The sequence below is a fragment of the Neopsephotus bourkii genome, unplaced genomic scaffold (assembly GCF_033783945.1).
Source record: "Neopsephotus bourkii isolate Nb327-2 ecotype Australia unplaced genomic scaffold, CSIRO-AGI_Nbou_v1 NB_414, whole genome shotgun sequence".
In the NCBI taxonomy this organism is placed as follows: domain Eukaryota; kingdom Metazoa; phylum Chordata; class Aves; order Psittaciformes; family Psittacidae; genus Neopsephotus; species Neopsephotus bourkii.
This window is the reverse complement of record NW_026900918.1, coordinates 636952-657559: the sequence shown is the minus strand read 5'-3', so window position 1 is coordinate 657559 and position 20608 is coordinate 636952. Positions and strand designations below refer to the sequence as shown.

Sequence of the window (20608 nt, the reverse complement as noted above, 5' to 3'; positions counted from 1 at the left end):
CTTTTTCACTTTGATGCTGTGTTGAAGTCCTCAATGTTGTTTTAAGAAGGTAGGGGGAAATGTCACTGTTTACTTATCTCATTGGTTATTTATGTCTCTTACTTGCTAATACACAGAAGTGTTAATATTCTTATTGCCTGTAGCTGCACCTAGTCTTTGAAAGGAAAAGCTCCTGGGATCAGGGAAATCACTTTTACATATTGTTACACATATGGAATTAGACATCCTGCTTTTGGGTAGCAGTTTTATTAAATAGACATTTAATTAACTGATCCCTCAATTTACATTTCTAATTAGGATTAATATTTTTATGTATAGCTAAAGACTGCTCTGAGTTTTTATACATGGAAAATACAAAGGAAACCACAACCCATAGTAAATATGCTTCAGCAATTCTTTTCCAAATGGAAGTAAGTTGCTCAGAAGAGATAATCAAGCTGATCAAAATTTTCCATATTCTTTGCCTTATTGTTTTTTTTTTATGATGGCATTTTGTACCTGCTGTGAAACAGTTAAAATTTCACTAGAAAAAGGCATGTTTTTTTCCTTTAATCTGACAAGAACCTGTTGAAATTTGAAACTCTCAATTTCAAATTCTATAATTATGTATTTTCTAGCTAATAATTTGCATTAATCAAGTCTTGGTTCTATTACATTTCCTGTGTATTTGAAAAAAATGGTAGAATATGGAAAATTCAATGAAATGCAAGTATAAAACTTTTTTCTGTGAAATAACATTACAAAATCAGATCATTAATTCTGCTAAATATAGAATGAGAGCTGCTGCTTTAAACATGACATATGCCAACTTGGAGGTATTATTAAGACTGTATTGTACCAAAAAGAATAATTTCTATACTGTCTTTACTGCAAACTGAAAATTCTACTTTCCTAGAAATGGAATTATCAATGAAATTATACTGATGTGTGACTGTGAGAGGTGTGATAGGGTGGAGGATATAAAGGTGAGGTTTTACTGCAGTAACACTGTTGATCCTGAGATGGAAGAATTGTGATTGCAGTTTGAATAGAAGTGGTTTTTCTTTTAGTGTATTCAAGTTATCTTTGATAAATCAGTGTATCTGGAGATGAGTGATTCTTAATTTTCTCCTAGCTTCTGTTTGTGTTCAGTTTGGACCATTTAACTTCTAGGTGAAGCTTTATTTTATAAGCAGAGAACATATATGCCTGGATCAGTGATATCGAGTGCAATGGATCTCAGATAAATTTCTGTTATAAAAATGGTTATATGTGATATTAGGTGCACAAAATTTGTGCCTCTCCTTAAGTATACACCAAGATTGCTATATTCTGCATTGTGTGGTTGCATGTTGCAACAAATATTAAGATATGAATAATTATATGACCATCATTTAAAGCAGTTTATATAAGGTAAGACAATAGTGGGAGGAGATGCTGGAAATCTGATCTTGTATATGTATTTTAGTCATTCAAGCTTACAGATGTTGTGAACAATAGCTTATTTTACTATTTTAGTTCTTAGAGTAAAATCCCATGTGAATGTAATAAAAAGATGCATTTCTGCAGTTAAGAAATCTTTCAAAAGAGAAGGGCATGGTTTCTGTTGAAAAAGATTGCATTGGAAAATGTTAAAGGAATATTAAAATATTTTACTAGAGTATTTTCAATGGAGTTCTCCAAGTCTTAAAACAGCATCAAGATGTTTTATTATTGTTCCATTTATAATGTAAACTTTATGTGCAATTTGATAACTATGCCATTTTATTATATGCAAAGTAACTTTAAACATTGCAATATAAATATTATAAAATGTGGATTCTTGTTTAATAATTATTAAAACAACAGTTTGAGCACTGGAGTGAGCGATAACTCACACCCTTTAAAATGAAACAATTACAAAAAATATTGCGAGGCTATGGAAAGCATTTACAGTTTTGTCAGAGCTAAAGAGGAACAATTTGCTTTAAACTTACTCTTCTTCACAGAATGCTTTCCATTCCTGTAGGAAGTAAGAATGTGTGTTTTAGTGTGAACTTACTGGCTGTTTAAATATGTCATTTTCTAGTGTGGAGATTTTTTAATTTCCTGAACTTTTATTTTCCATTCTGCTCACATAGGCAACACGGAAGGAGATTGAGAAACGCCAGGTCCAACTCAAGAGCATCGGTGATTTAGGAGAGAATTTGAAGACAGTGCTGAAAGGGAGGGAAAGTCTAGTGGAGGACAAAATCATCCTCCTGAACAGTAATTGGATAGCAGTAACATCACGTGCTGAGGAATGGTTCAATCTGTTACTGGTAAGAAAAATGCGTTTATTCAGAGAAAACGTTGGTGCTCATTCATAGGTGCTCAGCCTTACAGAAATGCTTTTTGTGGTGCCATGGACTATGTTTATTCAATATGTGGGTACACAGACAATCAGATTGTTTGTTGTTCAGGACATGATGTATATTTTAAGAACCTGACTGCTTACTGAGGGATGGCGCTGTCCAGCTTTGACTGTTAGTGCTTCCCATTCCTGTCTGCCACAGTAGTTCTGGGATTGTTATGTTCTGTTTTGGGTTTTAGTTGGGGTTTTATTGTTGGATTGTTTTTTGTTTCTTTTCCTAATACATGAAATACAGTTTCTTCAGAAGGACCTAGATTACTTGAATATGAAACAACTGAAAAAATAGTCAAATAAGACGAGTAACTCTTGGTATTGATACCAACAACCTCAGCTGCTTATGGCTACATTAGCATTTATGTTTGAATAGTACAGTTGGGACATAAATCCCTGCCTGCATATTGCTTTGGTCCACAAAACATTAGTTTCAGAGGCAACCGAATCAGCAGCCCTGCTCAGAGTGCACACTTGATATGCTCAAGGACTATGATTTGGTCTTTCAGAACTGCATGATCATCCTTTGGATAGCTTTGAAGTGCATGTTTTGGTGGGGATAATTACAGAAGGGGACCAGATTAAGCCTAGTCAAAAGTAAAATGTATAATACACAATTAGGACGGATTCAGGAGCCTCAGCTCCAGCTGCTTTGAACTGCTAATAGTGACATAACTGTATTATCCCTTAAAATTCATTCTGTACTGAAGAGATGACATTCTGAACCCTTAAACACAGAAGAATCTTGACCACTGGGCTGCAAGAATGCTTTGGGAAATCTTGTATGCTGTTTCTGTTGCTGAGACCATTGGAATGCAGTTTCAACCCAGAGAAACTGAAGTGGTTCTCAAGGGTGTATTAGCTGCTATCATGACTTTTCAGAGCTTGATGGATTAAAACTTCACTAGAGTCTGTGTGTCTACATTAAAAATGCCTCTGCAATAACAGTACAGCATCAGTACAGGGCTTCTTTAGCTGTATACAATATACAAGTGAAATTATCTGGAAACCTTAAGCATTTAATTCAGTGAGATGTAGGTGCTCAGCTTCAATGTGAAACTAGTTATAAGAAACATGTAATGGGGTTTATAGTCTGGTATATTTATGCATTCCTTTACTGTCTCTGCTTTGGATTCTTTTGTTAATATTTACTAGAACCCATGATAAAAGAGTCTAAGAGAGAGATTTGGTCTTCTCCTGATTTTAAAACAGTGTAAAATAAAGATACAAAGATGTGGAGGTCAAAGGACTAGTAAAATCTTTGATCTCAGGTGTGAGGTACACAGAGGTATGGTGTGGATATGCATGTACCTCATTCTAGTCAGCACACCCAAAAAGACAAAATGTTTTTAAATTAAGTAGAGGTGAAAGGAAAAAAAATCAGAATGTCAAATAGAATAGCTTTTAAAAAGCAGAGTCTCAAAGCAGAGAAGTTAGATGAAATGAAAATAAGAGTTTTAGATACAAAGCTCCCATTCTTGATTGTGACTGCAAGTGCATCTTGTTACTATGAGGTTTAATCAACTTAGTGGCTTTCCGAAATGAATTCTGTACCTGCTTCTTGGGAAACTCTTCTTTCCATCTTCAGCAGGTCTGTCTGCTTCCTGTTGCTCTCAGCAGTCTGGCTGAGCTTCAGCCACCTGCATCTTGCTGTGATTTTATCACCCTCCTGCCTGTCTCTTTGGAAGTTTCTCTCTCCTAGAATGTCTTTTTAAAGGAAGTTAATATATAAAGTGATAACAAAAAAGCAACAGATTCTATCCTTCACAAAACAAGAAGCTACTGTGTAAAAAAGTTTAATTTCATAACGTGTGCATGTTTGCTATACTGAGCATAATTGCACCTATTATTTCAATTCTGATTACTCTTTGTGTATGCAGTATTTACCTTTTCCACATTGCAGGAATATCAAAAGCACATGGAGGCTTTTGATCAGAATCTAGCTAATGTCACAACTTGGATGTATCGTGCTGAAATACTGTTGGATGAATCTGATAAACAAAAAACCCACCAAAAAGAGGAAAGTCTTAAGGTAAAAAAAATATATTCTGGAAAGTATTAATTTTATTCTAAAACAGACTGTGTCAAAACTAGCATATTTGGAAAGGTATCACAGATTGATTATCTTTCTTTTCTACATTAAAGCTACCCTCTGGCAGCTTGTAGATTACTTAATAAATTTGCACTGCATTACAAAAGTTAAATCCCTGCAGAAATAAAACCAGATATGTTGTTATAAATCATGGGGATTTCCTGGTGAGTAGAACAGCACCTTATTAAACCTTTGTTTACTGGAAAATACTTTAAACACATCTGATTGAACAAGATCCTTTTTTGTTGTGTTCTTCATTTTTTATGTATTTTCTTTTTTTCTCTTATACTTTCCTAATATTCATGGTATCTGCATTTGATATCTTTGTGATATAATTGTTTTAATTCTACAAATACTGTTTGCTTTCATGCCAGAACACCACCACACTAGCTGCATAATAATGTGTTAGTGTATTGATCAGAAGTTGCAAGATAGATGCGAATTTTAAACTCATTTTAAATACCTCCTTTGTTAATATTAAATAACTTCAAAAAGTTATCTATATGGATTGGTTTTTTACTTACTAAATCACTGTGAAGTTTCACTTTGTATTGAACCCTGTGGTCAGCACATACCATCTGAGGAATAGTTTGCAAGTCAAAATCAGAATTGTACTGCTGACACTAACATAATGATACCATTTACTAAAGAAAACTTTACAAAATCCAAGGCAGAGCATAAATCAATGCCTCATTGATTTCAGCAGGATTATGAGACACACTTTTGTAGCTGAATGAACAATTTTGTCACCATCAGGTAAAAAGTACAATTATCTTTGCCAGCAATAGTTATGTATGTTTGTATTTCACAAAGGCTTTTCATACAGATAGTGAAATGTAATTCTTAATGCCTATCTGTGTTCATGATTCCGGAATGCCTGGCTATCTTTTTCAGCCTCTGCCCATACTGCGATCTACTGTTAAGTTTACTATTGCAGAGGAATAATGTATTTGTCCTCTTTTTTTTTTTTTTTTTCCTTTTCCTTTTTTTTTTTTTTAAATTTGTGACAGATTTATAGAAAAAAAACCCACAACACTGTTTTTCATCTGGTCAGTTTTCCCTGCCACAACTATGGCCATAAACAGAATTGAAAGCAACAGGTATACATCCAATTTCATAACACATGAATTAGCAGCTTTTCCTAGCACTGGGAACATAACATAATTTAGCATATCTTGAAATGTGCTGAGGATTGTATTATTGCAGGTAAGAGCCTGCCTAGAAATAATGTTCATCATTAATTTCCACTAGGAGATAATAAAACAGACATGTACATACATTCCTGCTATAAATTTGAAGGATACGAGTGGGAATGTTATCTAATGGGTTTCTACTGGATTTACACACTCGTGTAATTATCTGAATTTGCTTTGTGGTTTTGCTCCCTATTCCTTTGCACACTTTCCCTCTCTCTCTTTCTCTCTCTTTGCATTTATTACTAACTTCAAGCCCTGTCTCTTGCTCACGGACTGTAGCGCTTAAAGGCTGAGCTGAATGATATGCATCCAAAGGTGGACTCTGTGCGTGACCAGGCGATAGACTTGATGACAAACCGTGGAGATCACTGCAGGAAAGTAATAGAGCCTAAACTGTCAGAGCTCAACCAGCGATTTGCGACTATATCACAAAGAATTAAGAGTGGAAAGGTAGGATGGCTTGCTTCCATATGGAGGTGCATACAAAATGGTATTTATACAAGATGCCCAATTACAACTATATTGCGGGCTGCAGTTTCTCCGAAACCTAAGCTTTTAATGGAAAAAAATGTAGATGCTAAGAATTATTTTTTTTTTCTTCTAAAGTGTGTTTTGGCACGAAGGTCATATTTCACTGCTCAGAATTAGAAGCATTCACTGACCTTATGTGAATTTAACAATTACTTCAGTAGTTTACAAAGACTGAACAACATCTGGGAATTAGCAAGATTCTTAATCTTGTTAAAGTACGAATAGCCTTTATTTACACACATTGACTTTGAGGGTGGCGTGGTTTAAACCCAGCCAGACAGCTCCTTCTTGCCCTCCCCCTACTCCCGGAGGGACGGAGAGGAGAATTGAAAAGAATGCAACTCCCCCAGTTTGAGATAGGAACAGTTTAGTAACTAAGGTATAAAACAAATCACTACTGCTACCACCAGTAATAATAATGATAAAGGAAATAACAAGGGAAGAGAATACAACACCTCAGCACCAGCCGATAACTCGCCCCCCCAGCCCGACCAAGCACTGACCGATACCTCCTCCAACCCTGCAGTGCACTAGCCCTTCTGGGTAATTCTCGGTTGCATCCTGGGCATGACGTGCTGTGGTATGGGATACCTCTTTGGTCAGTTTGGGTCAGGTGTCCTGTCTCGGCTTCCTCCCAGCTTCCCCTCCTCCCTGGCAGAGCATGAGACTCAAAGTCAAAACACAGCACTGCACCAGCTACCAAGAAGGAGAAAAATGACTGCTACTGCTGAACCCAGGATAGAGGGTTAATTTCTCATTAAATGATCTCAGTCTTTCCTGTGAGGCTGTGGCTCACCAAGATTTGACATAGAGATCGATCGATAGATAGATATGCAGACTATTTTAATTATACTGCAGCTACTGATCTGTACAACTAGCTTGACGACTGAATCTGAATCCATACTGAATTCGGTATGGATTAAGTAGGTTTTAGCCAAATTGTGACTTCTGAATTGGAATGGTGAAGGACATAAACCACCTACTTTCTCCACTGTGTTTGTTGCCTTTACTGCAGAGAGCTATTCAGCAGATTTTAAAGCAGGCAGCCATGAAACTTAGTATATAGGATAATGGGAATGTATGGATCCTAATCTTAACTGTTTTCACTGGCTATTTTAATGACAGTGGAAATAAATGCACAGAGGATAAGTGACAGAGCAGGAAATAAGCTTTGCAAAAAGCATATGCAAAGAGACTTGGTTTTCATGAGTTATTTTATGCAGGGGTTTATGCAGGGCTCAATGCTCTATGCAACCAGAACATTCTTTATAGATATCTGAGTTTGTTTAGGTTTCATTTCTGGAATGGAAAAATATGTCCTATAAAGAATTGTTTTTTTCCTATTTGCCATCAGTAGCACTTGAGCTGTTCCAGTGTGTTTCTCACTTTCTTCTTATACAAGTACAAACTGTAGACCAAGAGCATCTTGGCACAAAGCCCAAACAACTGTGTTGTGTAATGTTTTATTCTGAACATCTGCTATCTGCAGTTTGGATTTCGTTTGCAGTTTTGCCTTGCACTTCCACAATGCTGTAAGCATACAAGACTGATGCAGCCTTTGACAGAGCTGTGTGAAATTACTGCTTGTCTTATGGAAAAATTATACTGACTGTAGATGCTTTGTCATGAGTTAACTGTTTGCATTGCATGTTGTGGGTTCACCCACAGAAGTGGGAAAAGATGATTGTCAAGATACATGGAGTGTCTTCAGAACACTGCAGACTGCTTCCACCAGGCAAACTTCTCTCTCAGTTGTTCTCTTATTTATGAATTTATAGGCAAGGTGATTGTATAGGCTGCTGGAATGGCAGCACCTCACTAAGCTTGATATGCTGTATATCTAGCAAGATGAGAGTAATTACTACAGAACATACTTTTAATAGTAAATTAGAATTTAGGGAACCTTTTCCAGGACCTTGGGGAATGGACAGCTAGGGTATGATTCAAAAGGAATATCAATCATAATTGGTATTGCGTAAGATAGAGCAGCAAAAGCTTGTCTGGACCTCTTGGTGATTCTACCGATTTGCTGTATGCATTAGGCTAAAGGACTAAATTGCTGGCCACCTTGTTTTGTCCACCCATATAATGTAGATAACTGTACTTCCATTAGTTATAATTTTAGTTTTATGTGCTGAAAAATTATTATTCTTACAAGGTGATATTTTGCTTCCTTAGTGCTTTGAGTTTTCTTCATACTTAGGTAAAATTATTTAATTGGTGAACAACAGTTTAAAAAATGAATTCAAGAGGATAATAAACTCTTATAATCTATTTTCAATCAATTCACATCTGTTTTTAAATTTGCTATACATTTTCAAATACTAACAATTCCCAGTACATCAGTGAAGTAAAAAAGAAATGACTCATGAAGTCTGTAAATGGCAGTACATAACTGTTGTGTCCTGAGTTAATAAAATGATCATTGAATACTAAAAAGATTTAACATTTGCAAGTGATCTTTTCACCTCATTCAATTATTGGAATTTCATTTAGTATTTTTCCTCCAATTTTTCTCTTTGTTATTGTTCTTCACATTTTCGAAGACTAATAATTTTTATATTCCAGTTTTATTATTTGGTTTGTCTTTCAGTGAGACTTTAGTACTTTTGAAGACATCCTTCAGAGCATGTGAAAAACTTTGTAATTCTGAGATTCTTGATGAAAATTTGCTAGCACAATATTATTCTCTACAAATACCATGCATTATTATATTTCAGTTAATGTTCATAAGTGTTCAAAATTTTTGTCATTAAAACAATCAACCAGCTAAAACCAAGGCATTTTTACCATAATTCCCCCAGGTCATCTGTAGAACAGCTGAGAATAGATTACAGCTGATGTCCAGTCTCTTATTTTAACTGATTAACTTTGATAGTTACCATCTTCACTAAAAACATTTCCTTTGTAATAAATATAAATTGTACTGAAGGGAAGAGTAAGATAAAACTGAACAGAATATAATGTGCTTATGTCTTTAGCAAGAACATAGTTGTATGTCCAAGGGTTCCTAGAACATCATAAAGCATTAATTCTCTCTAAATTTTATGCAAGCATTATCAGGAATCTATTGTTTATCCTTGTGTTTAAAGCTTTGAAAGAAGAAAGCTTTTTCTGTTGATTCTTTACAATGCACTTAATAAGTATATTGCATATTGTACATTAAACTATCCACAGGCACTTGGGTACCAGGTAGATAAAGGGCAGTGTATTGTTAATAAGTGGTGTTTGATTTAGAATTTAAAACTGAATGCTAAACTAAAGCACCACAATTATGCTGTGATTCATTTTGGAGGATTTTTTTTCTGTCTTGTTTAGTTGAGGTTCTTTTCGTTCTGCATTTTTCTTAAGGCTTTTTTCAAACACAAGCTCTTTTACTGAAGTTTTGGTGATTTTTTTATTTTTTTATTATTTTTTTTTTTTTAGAAATACTGCTGGGGAGTATATTACACAAAGATTATCTGTCTTTAGTTTGTATATAATTCCCCTGGGCTTTTTGCTGTTCTTTGTGAGAGAGCAGTGATTTCAAAACACAGAAACAAATTATGATGGGATTTTTTCTCGATTGTTAGTGGTAGGTAGATTTTCATATGAATATATTGCTTGTTGTTATGTAATTTCTGAAAAATTAGATTTAGCCAAATAGGGTCAACATTTCATTCTATAGACAAATCATTGTTACACTGTTTATCTGAAACTGATCTTATGCACAAATATGAGAATGTAGGTTTGTTTTGTTTTTTTTAAATTTATGCTCACCATAGAATGCTTATGTTTTCTAACATGGAAACTGTACAGTACTATCAAGTACCTTGGTACTTTGAGTTGTATGGTCTAGATGCTTTTAAACATGATGGAAGTCTACCATTGTTTTAGAAAAAGGGGTAGAACAGATGTCTCTTTTAATTTATGTTTCTAGTAAGACTACTAAGTTATATGATTTAAATAAATGATCGTTGTATTTCTCCCATTCTAGCCCTTCATTCCTTTGAAGGAACTGGAGCAATTTGACTTCGATATACAAAAAATGCTTGAACCACTGGAGGTTGAAATTCAGCAGGGTGTGAATCTGAAAGAGGAGGACTTCAATAAAGATATGGTAATTTGGTTGAAATGGAAGTCTGAGTGAAATAGGTAGATGAAAACACCCAAGTGAAAATTACAAACTTCCATATTTGTGTTAGGATCTTTAGATAGCACTAGGACAAAATTTTTACAGTGCTAATATATTATATTTTCAAAAGTCCCAAGTTATCGTTAACTAAAAGTTTTAGTGATAAATTAATTATTAGTTTATAAGAAAAATATTTTTCAACCGTAGTGAAAATACTAAGCAAACCAGAAATATTATTTACAGGTCCTGTACTACTACCAGAAATATTACGGAATAGGGAATGAATATTAAAATCTTCATAGCAGTATAAAGTCCAAGAAAACTCATAATAGTGTGGCTAAATGGGCAATATAGTCAACAAAGACATTCACTAAGAACAAATGCTAGGCAATGATCATTGAGAGAAATGCTGGTTGCCAATTAGCTCTTAATAAATCTGATTATACCTCTTATTGTGAATAGTTTTTGTGGCTGTGGTGAGCTTTATTACTCACATTTTCTTGTTGCAAGTAGAAAACTTGCAAGTAAAAAATACACATATTGGTGGGGGAACCAAAAAGAGAGGAGTAAAATACTGTTGTGCTCTGCTACTGCTGCCACTGTTGTGTGTTTTCTCCAGAATGATTTTCAGAGGGATTACATTTTTTGGCTGAGCAATAACACAGATTCGTCTTTAGAACTCTTTCTAAATGAGTTCTCAGCAAGATCAGATTATTTCTTTACAAAAAATATAGTCTGTATTCTTTTCCATTTAAGTAATTCTTCAAAGCTAGCTATTTTATATCAATGCTGAAATGAATCTTTAAAGGACTTTTTTCTTTTTATTTATGCGGGAAAAATAAAATTTAAGGCAGTATGTATTGCAGTGGTAAATTCTAAGTGAATCAAGTTTGACAGAGCAGTTTCTACTGCTTAGGCGTATTTTGTTCCATTTCTTTACATAAAACATTTAGTTCACTTCAAGAGAAACACTTCCAGAAGCTGTGGCATAGATATAACTTCTATGTAAAAACTACTTCGTGGTATTGTTTTGCCTGTCAGAAATGCTGTTTTGCACTGTGATGATACAAGAAATGGTCAGGAATTACATGCTAGCATACTGGCAATTTCAGTGACTACTGACAGTGATTTAGAGTATTTTAGATATATATATTTATTTTTTTTAAGCAAAATATGTTTTACCTTTTTGCCTTTAATGTTTTCATCCCATTATCCTGGTTGCTATATAAAATTTAATATCAGGTATCTATAGGTTTTCATGTGCTGTTTTACATGTATCCATAAAATGTCTATATATATTGTAGAAAGCAAGTAAAACATATTTTGGCTTCAGTATAGAACTGCAAGTAGCTGTTAAATGATTACCTTAACATAGAAAGTGTAGTCTTATATGTCTGTATCTCCTAGTACTTAAGTAGTAATTAAATTTAAATGCCCATTATACTGGCTTTTGTTTTTGTTGTTTTTGGTTGGTTTTGTTGTTTGGTTTTTTTTTTAAATCAGAGTGAAGAAGACGAAAGCACAGTGAAAGAGTTGCTGCAAAGGGGTGACACACTTCAAAAGAGAATCACGGATGAGAGAAAACGTGAGGAAATAAAGATAAAACAACAGCTGTTGCAGAATAAACATAATGCTCTCAAGGTATAGGAGCTAGAATTATAAGCACATGCTACTAAAACCTTTTTTGTATACATTTCAGGACATTGTTCTATTAAGTAAATCTTCATTACTATTTAGAAATAAGTATTTGGCTGTAAACATGTATTTTCTCATATACTTCTCTTGATGCCTTGGAAAAGACATTTTAAATCTCCATCTTACCAAGTATGTTTTGTCTTCAGTGTTGCGACCATGTGATTGCCAGTTGGACAATGGTTTCTTTAAAAGAATTCCTTCTTTAACACATTATGCATATTCTGTGTTTCTCCATCAGCAGTCTAAATGTTAGTTAGAATCAGTTCTCAGAAACTTATGTTTTCAGTTAACACTTCTGGCAATGAGTAAGTTATTTTATCCTTTAGTAACAGATTTACGGACTATGTTCTTTAGTGGGAAGAGTGGCTCCAGCCATTCTAGGTAGGTGGTATTGCCAATAGACCTAGGAGCTAAGAGGCTGAAAACCAAAGTCATGTATCAGAATTCTGTGTCACCATACTCCTGGAGGTATATCTGTATGATACTGTTCCTAGAAACATCCACAAGTGAGACCTGTTTGAACAAGCTGGTAGTTATAATTGAGAGTTTAATTATCCAGGGGAAAATAAAAGTGAGGAAAGAAAGAATCTTACTGTTAGAAGGTTCACCTTGGTCACCTGCCTTGAGCTGTAGGCTCTGGCTACTATAGAAGAATTTTTCATCTATCGCAAGCAGAATTCTTCTCTCTTTTGAAAATTTTTATTCAGTTATTCTCAGCTTGGTGAATGTGGCATGGTTACATTTTATTATTACTTATTTTTAAGCAACACCTTTCCTTTGCTATGGATTTCATTCTCATTTTTAGTTTTGCAGATCTGATTGAATTCAGTAAAAGAATAGCTTGAATGTACCTTTGTTTTGTCCACATTTAAAAGAAACTTACATTCTCTTAAGTCTGTCTTTCACTGTTCCAAACTAAATGGAAGTAATTAACATTTTTTATGGAGGACAAACAAGAAAACTGTTTCTAGAACTATGCAATTAACCAGATCCTTACTGTCTGTTTTTATGGAATACAGTGATTGATTTTCCTTTTGGTTGACTCAGTTAAGTCATTCAGCCTTTTCAAATAAAATTCAAGAACAGCTGAGGCAAATTCATCTGAGTGTTTTTATATAGAACATACCAGTAATTTTTTAATTTACTTCTTAATAAGAAGTTACAGTAATGAAAATATTTTCTGAATTTTGTATGACCACATACAAAATTAAAGTTAAGCAGATAAATCAAATGCAAATGGAGTATATTTAATATTTCTATGAAATAAAATAACTTTTTTATCTTCCTCCTAAGGTTTTAATATTTTTATAAAGCTGAGTCATAGACACATTTGTTATGTAAATTGTATTTAATTTAGAAAAAGGAAAGCTGTCTTTGCATACATTTCAGCACTAAAATGATTTTCTTTTGAATAGTTACATAGTTTGCATGCAGGCTAGAATTTCACAGGATACTAGAAAACACATGAAGCCCACTTATGGCTAGATACAAAGTGGGCTGTGTTTCCATCTGTCCAGTAAGTATTCTGAGCAGAAGTGTTGTATATAAAATACTGACATTTATGTAAGAGTCTTAACTTCTCTGAGTATTGGTAACTGTCTCAGTGGTTTGTTCAACATGTGAACAGCCCTGAATTAAGTAACATCCTTTAAAAGAAAAAGAAAGTCTGTTAAACAGATGAAAATATACTGTGTTTGGTTGCTTATATACTGTTAAACTGAATAGGCTGTGTTGAGATACTTAGATACTTGATTTAAATAGCAACATTTAATTAAAAAAAAAAAAAAAGTGGCCTTGTGCACATTTTTCCCTTCAATGTGCACACATGCCAATTCATACTTTCTAAGCCTTTAATTCATATTCTAATAATGTCTGCACTGTGAACAGGACTTGAGATCTCAAAGAAGAAAAAAGGCTTTAGAGATTTCTCATCAATGGTATCAGTACAAGAGGCAGGCTGATGACCTAATGACATGGCTGGATGACATTGAGAAAAAGTTAGCCAGTCTACCAGACCACAAAGATGAGCAGAAGCTAAAGGTAATGTTGTGATGGAATGGCAATGGTAGATCTTTTGAGTGATAGTTTATCAATTTATCAGACAGCAAATGCAACAAATATTCCAACAGATACAGATATTATCAGTTCTGTTCTTAATTTCTATAGTAAAACAAACCCTAATTATCTCTGCTCAAACTGACCTTTCCTTGTTGTACTAGATCTTGTATTTGTTTTTTATGCAGAATGTTATATAAATAATTTGAAACACACTAAATAAAATGTTTTGCCAATAATATGGAAAGTGTGTGATATATTAAGAAGCATCAAATGTTTTCTAGTAAAAATTTTAATTTTTTTTATGTATCTTTGTTCCAGATGAACAAATGACTTTCCGATATATGGATGACCTCTGTCTCATGTTAGCACATTCATTTTCATCAGAACATACTCATATGTCACTGTCAAACTCTATAGATTTATTTACATACTGTCAAAGGTTTTCCTAGTTTATTTTGCATCGTCTTTCTTTGCTTCATTCTCTGTTGAGCTTCCCACAGAGTAAAATAGGAGTTAAGTAATATATTAAAGAATCAACTTACATATTTCTCATCTGTCCAAACACTATTTGTCCTGAATATGCTGACCCTGATTGAGAAAAGAATTTCTCCAATTGCCCATCAAAGTGTATTACCAGGAATCTGAAAATTGAAACTGTTGGCCTTTGCTAACGAGTTTTCAGTGTGCACTAGCTGTGATACCTCCACAGCCGATCTCCAAGAAAGTTATTCAATTTCCGTTATTTTTTTTTTTGTTTAAATGTAAAATAAGACATGAAATAGTTGTAAATTTTACTTGTAACAATAAAATGGAAATGAAGTTTCTAACAGAAGTATTTTGCTAATTTTAAGTTGATTGATTTAGTTAGCTAACTGTCCTGGGCCCTGTATTGGTTTTGCTCACCAGGAGATTGATGGAGAATTGGAGAAGAAGAAGGAAGATCTGAATGCGGTGCACAGGCAGGCTGAACGCTTGTCTAAGGATGGGGCTGCAAAAGCAGTGGAGCCAACCCTGATACAGCTCAGCAAGCGCTGGCAAGATTTTGAGAGCAAATTTACTCAGTTTCGAAGACTCAACTATGCACAAATTGTGAGTTGTTACTGGCAAACCCATATGTTTGCAACTACTACTAACAGCATCCTACTAATAATGAGAGCTTCAGGGTCAACTCTTCAGATATTTATAAGAGAAGCCCTATGGTCTGCAAGTAGGGGAATCTTTATACTCTAATAGTTCTCTATATTGGTCTTAAAATTACCTTTAAGTTAAATCAGCCAATTACAAAAAACTCAGCAATGAAAATATGTTTATTTCCGTTGCCTCATTATTTTTCCATAACATTTTCCAGTTTAAAAACATCAGCTTGCCGTGCATCTATTTTGTTCAGTGAATGTGTAAACCACAAACACTGTCTTTTCCAAACTACCCATCCCATGCCAATCTTAATTGTTTTTTTTTATTTGTCCATAAAGTGTCATAACCACTTTAGGAAGAGATTAAAAAAACTCTTACAACACTATACATACCTGGCCTCTTCTTCAAATGCTTTAATTCTCAAAAGAGTTTTTGCAAGAAAGTGTACTTTTAAATTTGCTGGAATGAAGCCATAATTTTATGAACTGACTTTGTATCTTCTGATTTGGAGATCTTTAGTTGTATGTAAAATATAATTATTCTTACTGGTTTATACATGCTGCAGTAACTGGATGAATAAAAGGGAAATAAACTGTCACTATTCCAGATTTATGATAAAAACACGTATTGGGTGCTACCCATTTAAAGGTTACCAGAGATTGCTTTTGCAGTTACAGGGCAGTTTTTCGTTGCTATTCTGCTCATTGCCTCTTGGGCATTTGATTTTGTATGAAGAGAGATAATATTTTCTCTTGAGGAAGTTGTTGCATTATGTGCTCTTCTGTAATCTTAAAAAGTGATAGTGCTAAAGGGGTGTTTTAACAAAATATAACGTTATTTATTTATTTTTAAATGCACCTAGATTGCAGAGGGGGGTTAATGGCAGGATGATGAAAATTTAAATACATGAAGTGTTATTTCTAGTTGATATATTGTTGACTGTAAAAAAAAAAAAAAAAAGAAAGCAAGAAAAAAAGCTTTCAAAAAATCAGCAATAATGTATAACCTTTTGGTCAATACAGTTCTCTGCTTAATGTACTGATTGTATTGTGTATTTTAAACTTTTCTACTCTTAAGTTACATAATGTATATATAAAAATAATAATTGGAATAGCTATTCAGTTAATGGAAACATGGAAACAATCAGAGAAACATTAACTTTGGTTTGTATGTTATTAAATCTTGTTCCATATTATTACTTTTTTCAGATTACTATGGTTTATATTAAACTTGATGAATGTAATCAGTTGCAAATTGTTTATATTGAAATGGAGCTAGAGCAGACTTCACTTTGTCTTGTAAATGAGTCTTTTTTTTTATAATGAATACATTTGTTCCTTTGATAAGCAAGTAAGAAATAAGTATGTGCATGCAATTTATATAAAAACATTCTGCTGTCAGTGTGCTTTCTCTGTCACCCACGACCTACCATGGAGGAGAATGAGTATATCCATTATAAAATTTTGCTAGTAAATTAATAAAAAACATATTAGCATATTTTTCTTATAAATATGTAAGGCAGATACATCAGCACAAGTACTTTTGAGTTAGTCAAAGGAATACAGTCATCAACTTTTTAAAGCCATGTAACAATTACATGGGTGGGTTTTTTGGTTAAAATATGCAATTTATATATTTCTATCCTTCTAATGGTTAAATTTTAAAATATCCTCTAACATGTCATGCAGGAAGACTACTTGTTAGTATCTGGGAAATGAGATCATTTATGTGTGTACAGGATAATTACTGTATCCTTCTAATTTCTCATGAAAAATGTCTTGCTCTGTTGACAATGACCAAGGTAATATTCATATGAAATATTTTAGAAGTTTTACAGAAGCTACTAAAACTGGTGAGAGGCAGTATATTTTCCTAGCAAAAATCAGAGTGAGAAATGAGAGGTGCCTTACTACAGTTTTGTTTTTTCTGAATCTTGGTAATTTTTTACTTTTTTAATACTGCCTAAATACCTACCTCACAGGGATGTTGTGAGGATTACTTAATTGTTTGTGCAAGACCTTAAAATACAAAAGAAAAATTAAAATTCAATCTATTCGAATGAACACATGCATATACCAGCAAAAATATCTTTCACAGAGATTTTCATTTTAATCCACCAACAGAATAAAACCATATACTAAAAATTAAAAAAGTAATTTATTTTTAAGGCAAAAGACATAGAAAACTGCTGCATTTTTATTTGTAATTGATAAAGTACTCAACACATTTAACAATTGAAAGTTATTATGAATCAATGAGGATTTAGTTGTACTGTATATTTGGCAATTCATTATGATTCACTGAATAAATATAGCAAGACTGCACTGAAGAAGACCTTTATGTGGTTTAATGACAGATTTGCATTTCTTACTTTGTTTGACCTAATATATTTCTGATATCAAAGTGTGAATTTAGAATGATCATGCTCCCCTGGATTTTAATTCTCCCCAATATTTCTTGGGAAGAGCTGTCAGAAAGATATAGGAACCGCAACCATATAAAAATTGGATCTCTCTAGCATGGTAGATTCTCATAAAATTACGGTTGTCTCACAAATATATAGCTGCAAACATTCAGCAACTGACTGATATATTGGTTTGTATTTATATAAAGGAGTGGTTTTTTTTGTCACTACCAAGATTTGATCATTAGGTATGATGGAATAATAGTACATCAAACACTGCATGTTCTGTTCAATGACAATTTTGAGACATCATTCAATTTGGTAATAGTGGTCATCTCTTTATGTGAAAATTGGCAGAGAATAATTCTACAGGGAAAAAGGTGGGTTTCCTGCATTAATAGATTAAACATGGTACAAACATACATAAACACAACTGCACAGAACCTAAAATGACACTGAGTGGGAAAAAGGTTTTGAAGTTCATGTTGTCTTGGAAGTTTATTCTCCCACCTGCTGTTTTTATTCATATGTGTCAAAATAAACAATGGGAAAAAAATTGTGGGTTTTGGTCAGGTAGATTGCTGATTCTTGTACTAAGAAAAGTTGAGTGTTCTACTTCATTTCTGCTAAAAAAATCCATTTGAAATCAGTTGGTAGTAACTGCAATTGTGAAATCCAAATAACTTATTAAAGAGTAGAATATTCTACCATCATGTTGTAAAATGATGATTAACCACTAAATCCCACTGAAATAAATGGAAAATTAAGATAGTCTTAAAAAAAATAAGCCATTAAACTTTAATCCTAGAGCAGTATACAATTTTTGCACATTAAAATTACATGGTTTCTTTTTTTAATTGTTTCACTAAAAATTAAAGAGATCAAGGGAAATTTATTTCTAGATTACCCCTGCAGAATCTAAAATCATTAAGTATGAAGACAGGCTGAGAAAGTTGGGGCTCTTCAGCTTCAAGAAGAGAAGGCTGCATGGAGAACTCATAGCAGCCTTCCAGTATCTGAAGGGGGCCTATAGGGATGCTGGGGATGGACTCTTCATTAGGGACTGTAGTGACAGGACAAGGGGTAACAGGTTCAAACATAAACAGGGGAAGTTTAGATTCAATGTAAGGAGGAAATTCTTTGCTGTCAGGTTGGTGAGGCACTGGAATGGGTTGCCCAGGGAAGTTGTGAATGCTCCATCCCTGGCAGTGTTAAAGGCCAGTTTGGACAGATCCTTGGGTGAGATGGTTTAGTGTGAGGTGTCCCTGCCCATGGCAGGGGCGTTGGAACTGGATGATCTTAAGGTCCTTCCCAACCCTAACTATTCTATGATTCAATGATTCTATAAGCATTGGCAGTCTCATGGTATTTTCAGAAGTTATTCATTACCTTTGCTATAGCCTAAACCTAAATCTTCCAGTTCCTATTTTTCTGCAACAGTATATGCCACTGTTCCAGGGTGACGAAGTAGTTATCTGTTGCAGAGATAAAGCTGGATTCAGATAGTTTAATTCAAATCAGGATCAAAATCAGTTATTGATATATTGATTACTTTTAATTGTATAACCTTTAGTTAATGCTTGGTTTATGAAAGTTTTTTCCCTATGTTTTCTTTTCAGCAGTCTTTGAACATGTTTATGTCATGGCTCAGTTTAGATTTTATTGAGCTGACTGAAATTACTGTGTTTGTAGAGAGTATTGAAGGTCTTTATCATGAGAAAACATTTTCTGCATGAACACAGGTGCAGAGCCTACACTATAAATTACTATTTCATTTGTCCTATTACCATATTTTATCAAGCTATCCAGTATTCTTTCTGCCATCACAGATGGCTTTGTTTGTTTGTTTTGTTTTTTTTCTTTTCCTCTCTTGGCTGAACTATGCATTCTGTAAATAGTAAGCCAGAATTTTCTTAGAACAATAGGAATATTGTTCTTGAAACCTATTAACAACTGTCAAAATTACGTACCTATTGATGTATATGCAAGGAAAGAAAATAGGCTTACCTAAGTCATTCCAGTAATTTAATTGGTGACACAAACACAAATTATGTTGAAATTTATGGTCAATTTACTACTGAAATATTTGGGCCTGGATTTTGGCCATTCTGGGAAAAACAGTAAAATTGAATCATATGATCAAATGATAAACATCAGGAGAGGCTATCTTTTTTGTGCCAATTAGACTATGGATTGAGCAAGAATGAATAAAGAATATAGTTATAAAAACCACGTATTTATTTCTGTAAGATAAGTAATTTAGTTCGTTATTTGTAACGTGGATAAAATATCATTACTCTCAATATTTACTATGAACTAAATATAAGCTTCATTTTCCAAATAAAAATTATTATTCTGTGTAAGGTTCTGTAAAGTATTCAGAAATTCAAAATAATACCTGCCACCTAACTGGATGATTACCTCAGGTGAGAGAGCGTGATCAACTTCTGGAACCAAAGACTGATCAAGTTTACATCTGAAATTCAAGTATTCAAGTTCAGTCTTTTAGGAGCATCTTGCAAGCTTCAGTTTATATTTCCCTCTGGAGCTCTATTTAGTTTATTTAATGAAATTTAATTTTTTTTTAGCTGGTCAAATATGTTTATATATAAAGGTATTTTCTAAAACTAGAAATAAAACATTAATTGAAATAAATTTCTCACAGTTAGATAAACACCAGACTTTGTGTCCTAATTACCTCTGTGCATCTAAATAATGTGGGTAGTTCAGTGGTAATGTGCCACCTTTGTTTTTGATGATTATTTTCCAGTTTCCACAAGCAGCAGCATTGACATGAAGTGATTCTCTTATCATTGCTTAACTAATTCTTGGGGTAAATAAACAAGTAATGGTTACCAAGAAGAAGGGACAAACTAATTTGTTATTATTCCTACAATGAGTAAGAGAGGGGAAGACCAAATGAGAGAAAAGGCGTTAGAAAGGTAAAATAGGAAAATGCTTACTGGACAAAAGAAAATAATTATACAGTGATGGCCTATTTCACCCATGTGCTTTGGGTATC

At 33.7% G+C, this 20608-nt stretch overlaps 1 protein-coding gene across 10 annotated transcripts in view; it reads left to right on the top strand.

Moving 5' to 3' along the window:
* The window catches only part of DMD (dystrophin), a 745980-nt gene that overhangs the window by 109627 nt on the left and 615745 nt on the right, over window positions 1-20608 (top strand). For 7 of the 10 annotated variants that reach the window (XM_061349395.1, XM_061349390.1, XM_061349392.1 and 4 more), the window contains exons 26-32: window positions 2100-2279; window positions 4266-4394; window positions 5930-6100; window positions 10158-10280; window positions 11799-11936; window positions 13878-14030; window positions 14955-15137. In XM_061349395.1, the coding sequence (XP_061205379.1) occupies window positions 2100-2279; window positions 4266-4394; window positions 5930-6100; window positions 10158-10280; window positions 11799-11936; window positions 13878-14030; window positions 14955-15137 (1077 nt within the window). Of the gene's footprint in view, window positions 1-2099; window positions 2280-4265; window positions 4395-5903; window positions 6101-10157; window positions 10281-11798; window positions 11937-13877; window positions 14031-14954; window positions 15138-20608 lie in introns of those variants that run through there. The other 3 variants (XM_061349396.1, XM_061349399.1, XM_061349397.1) reach the window with 3 other exon arrangements.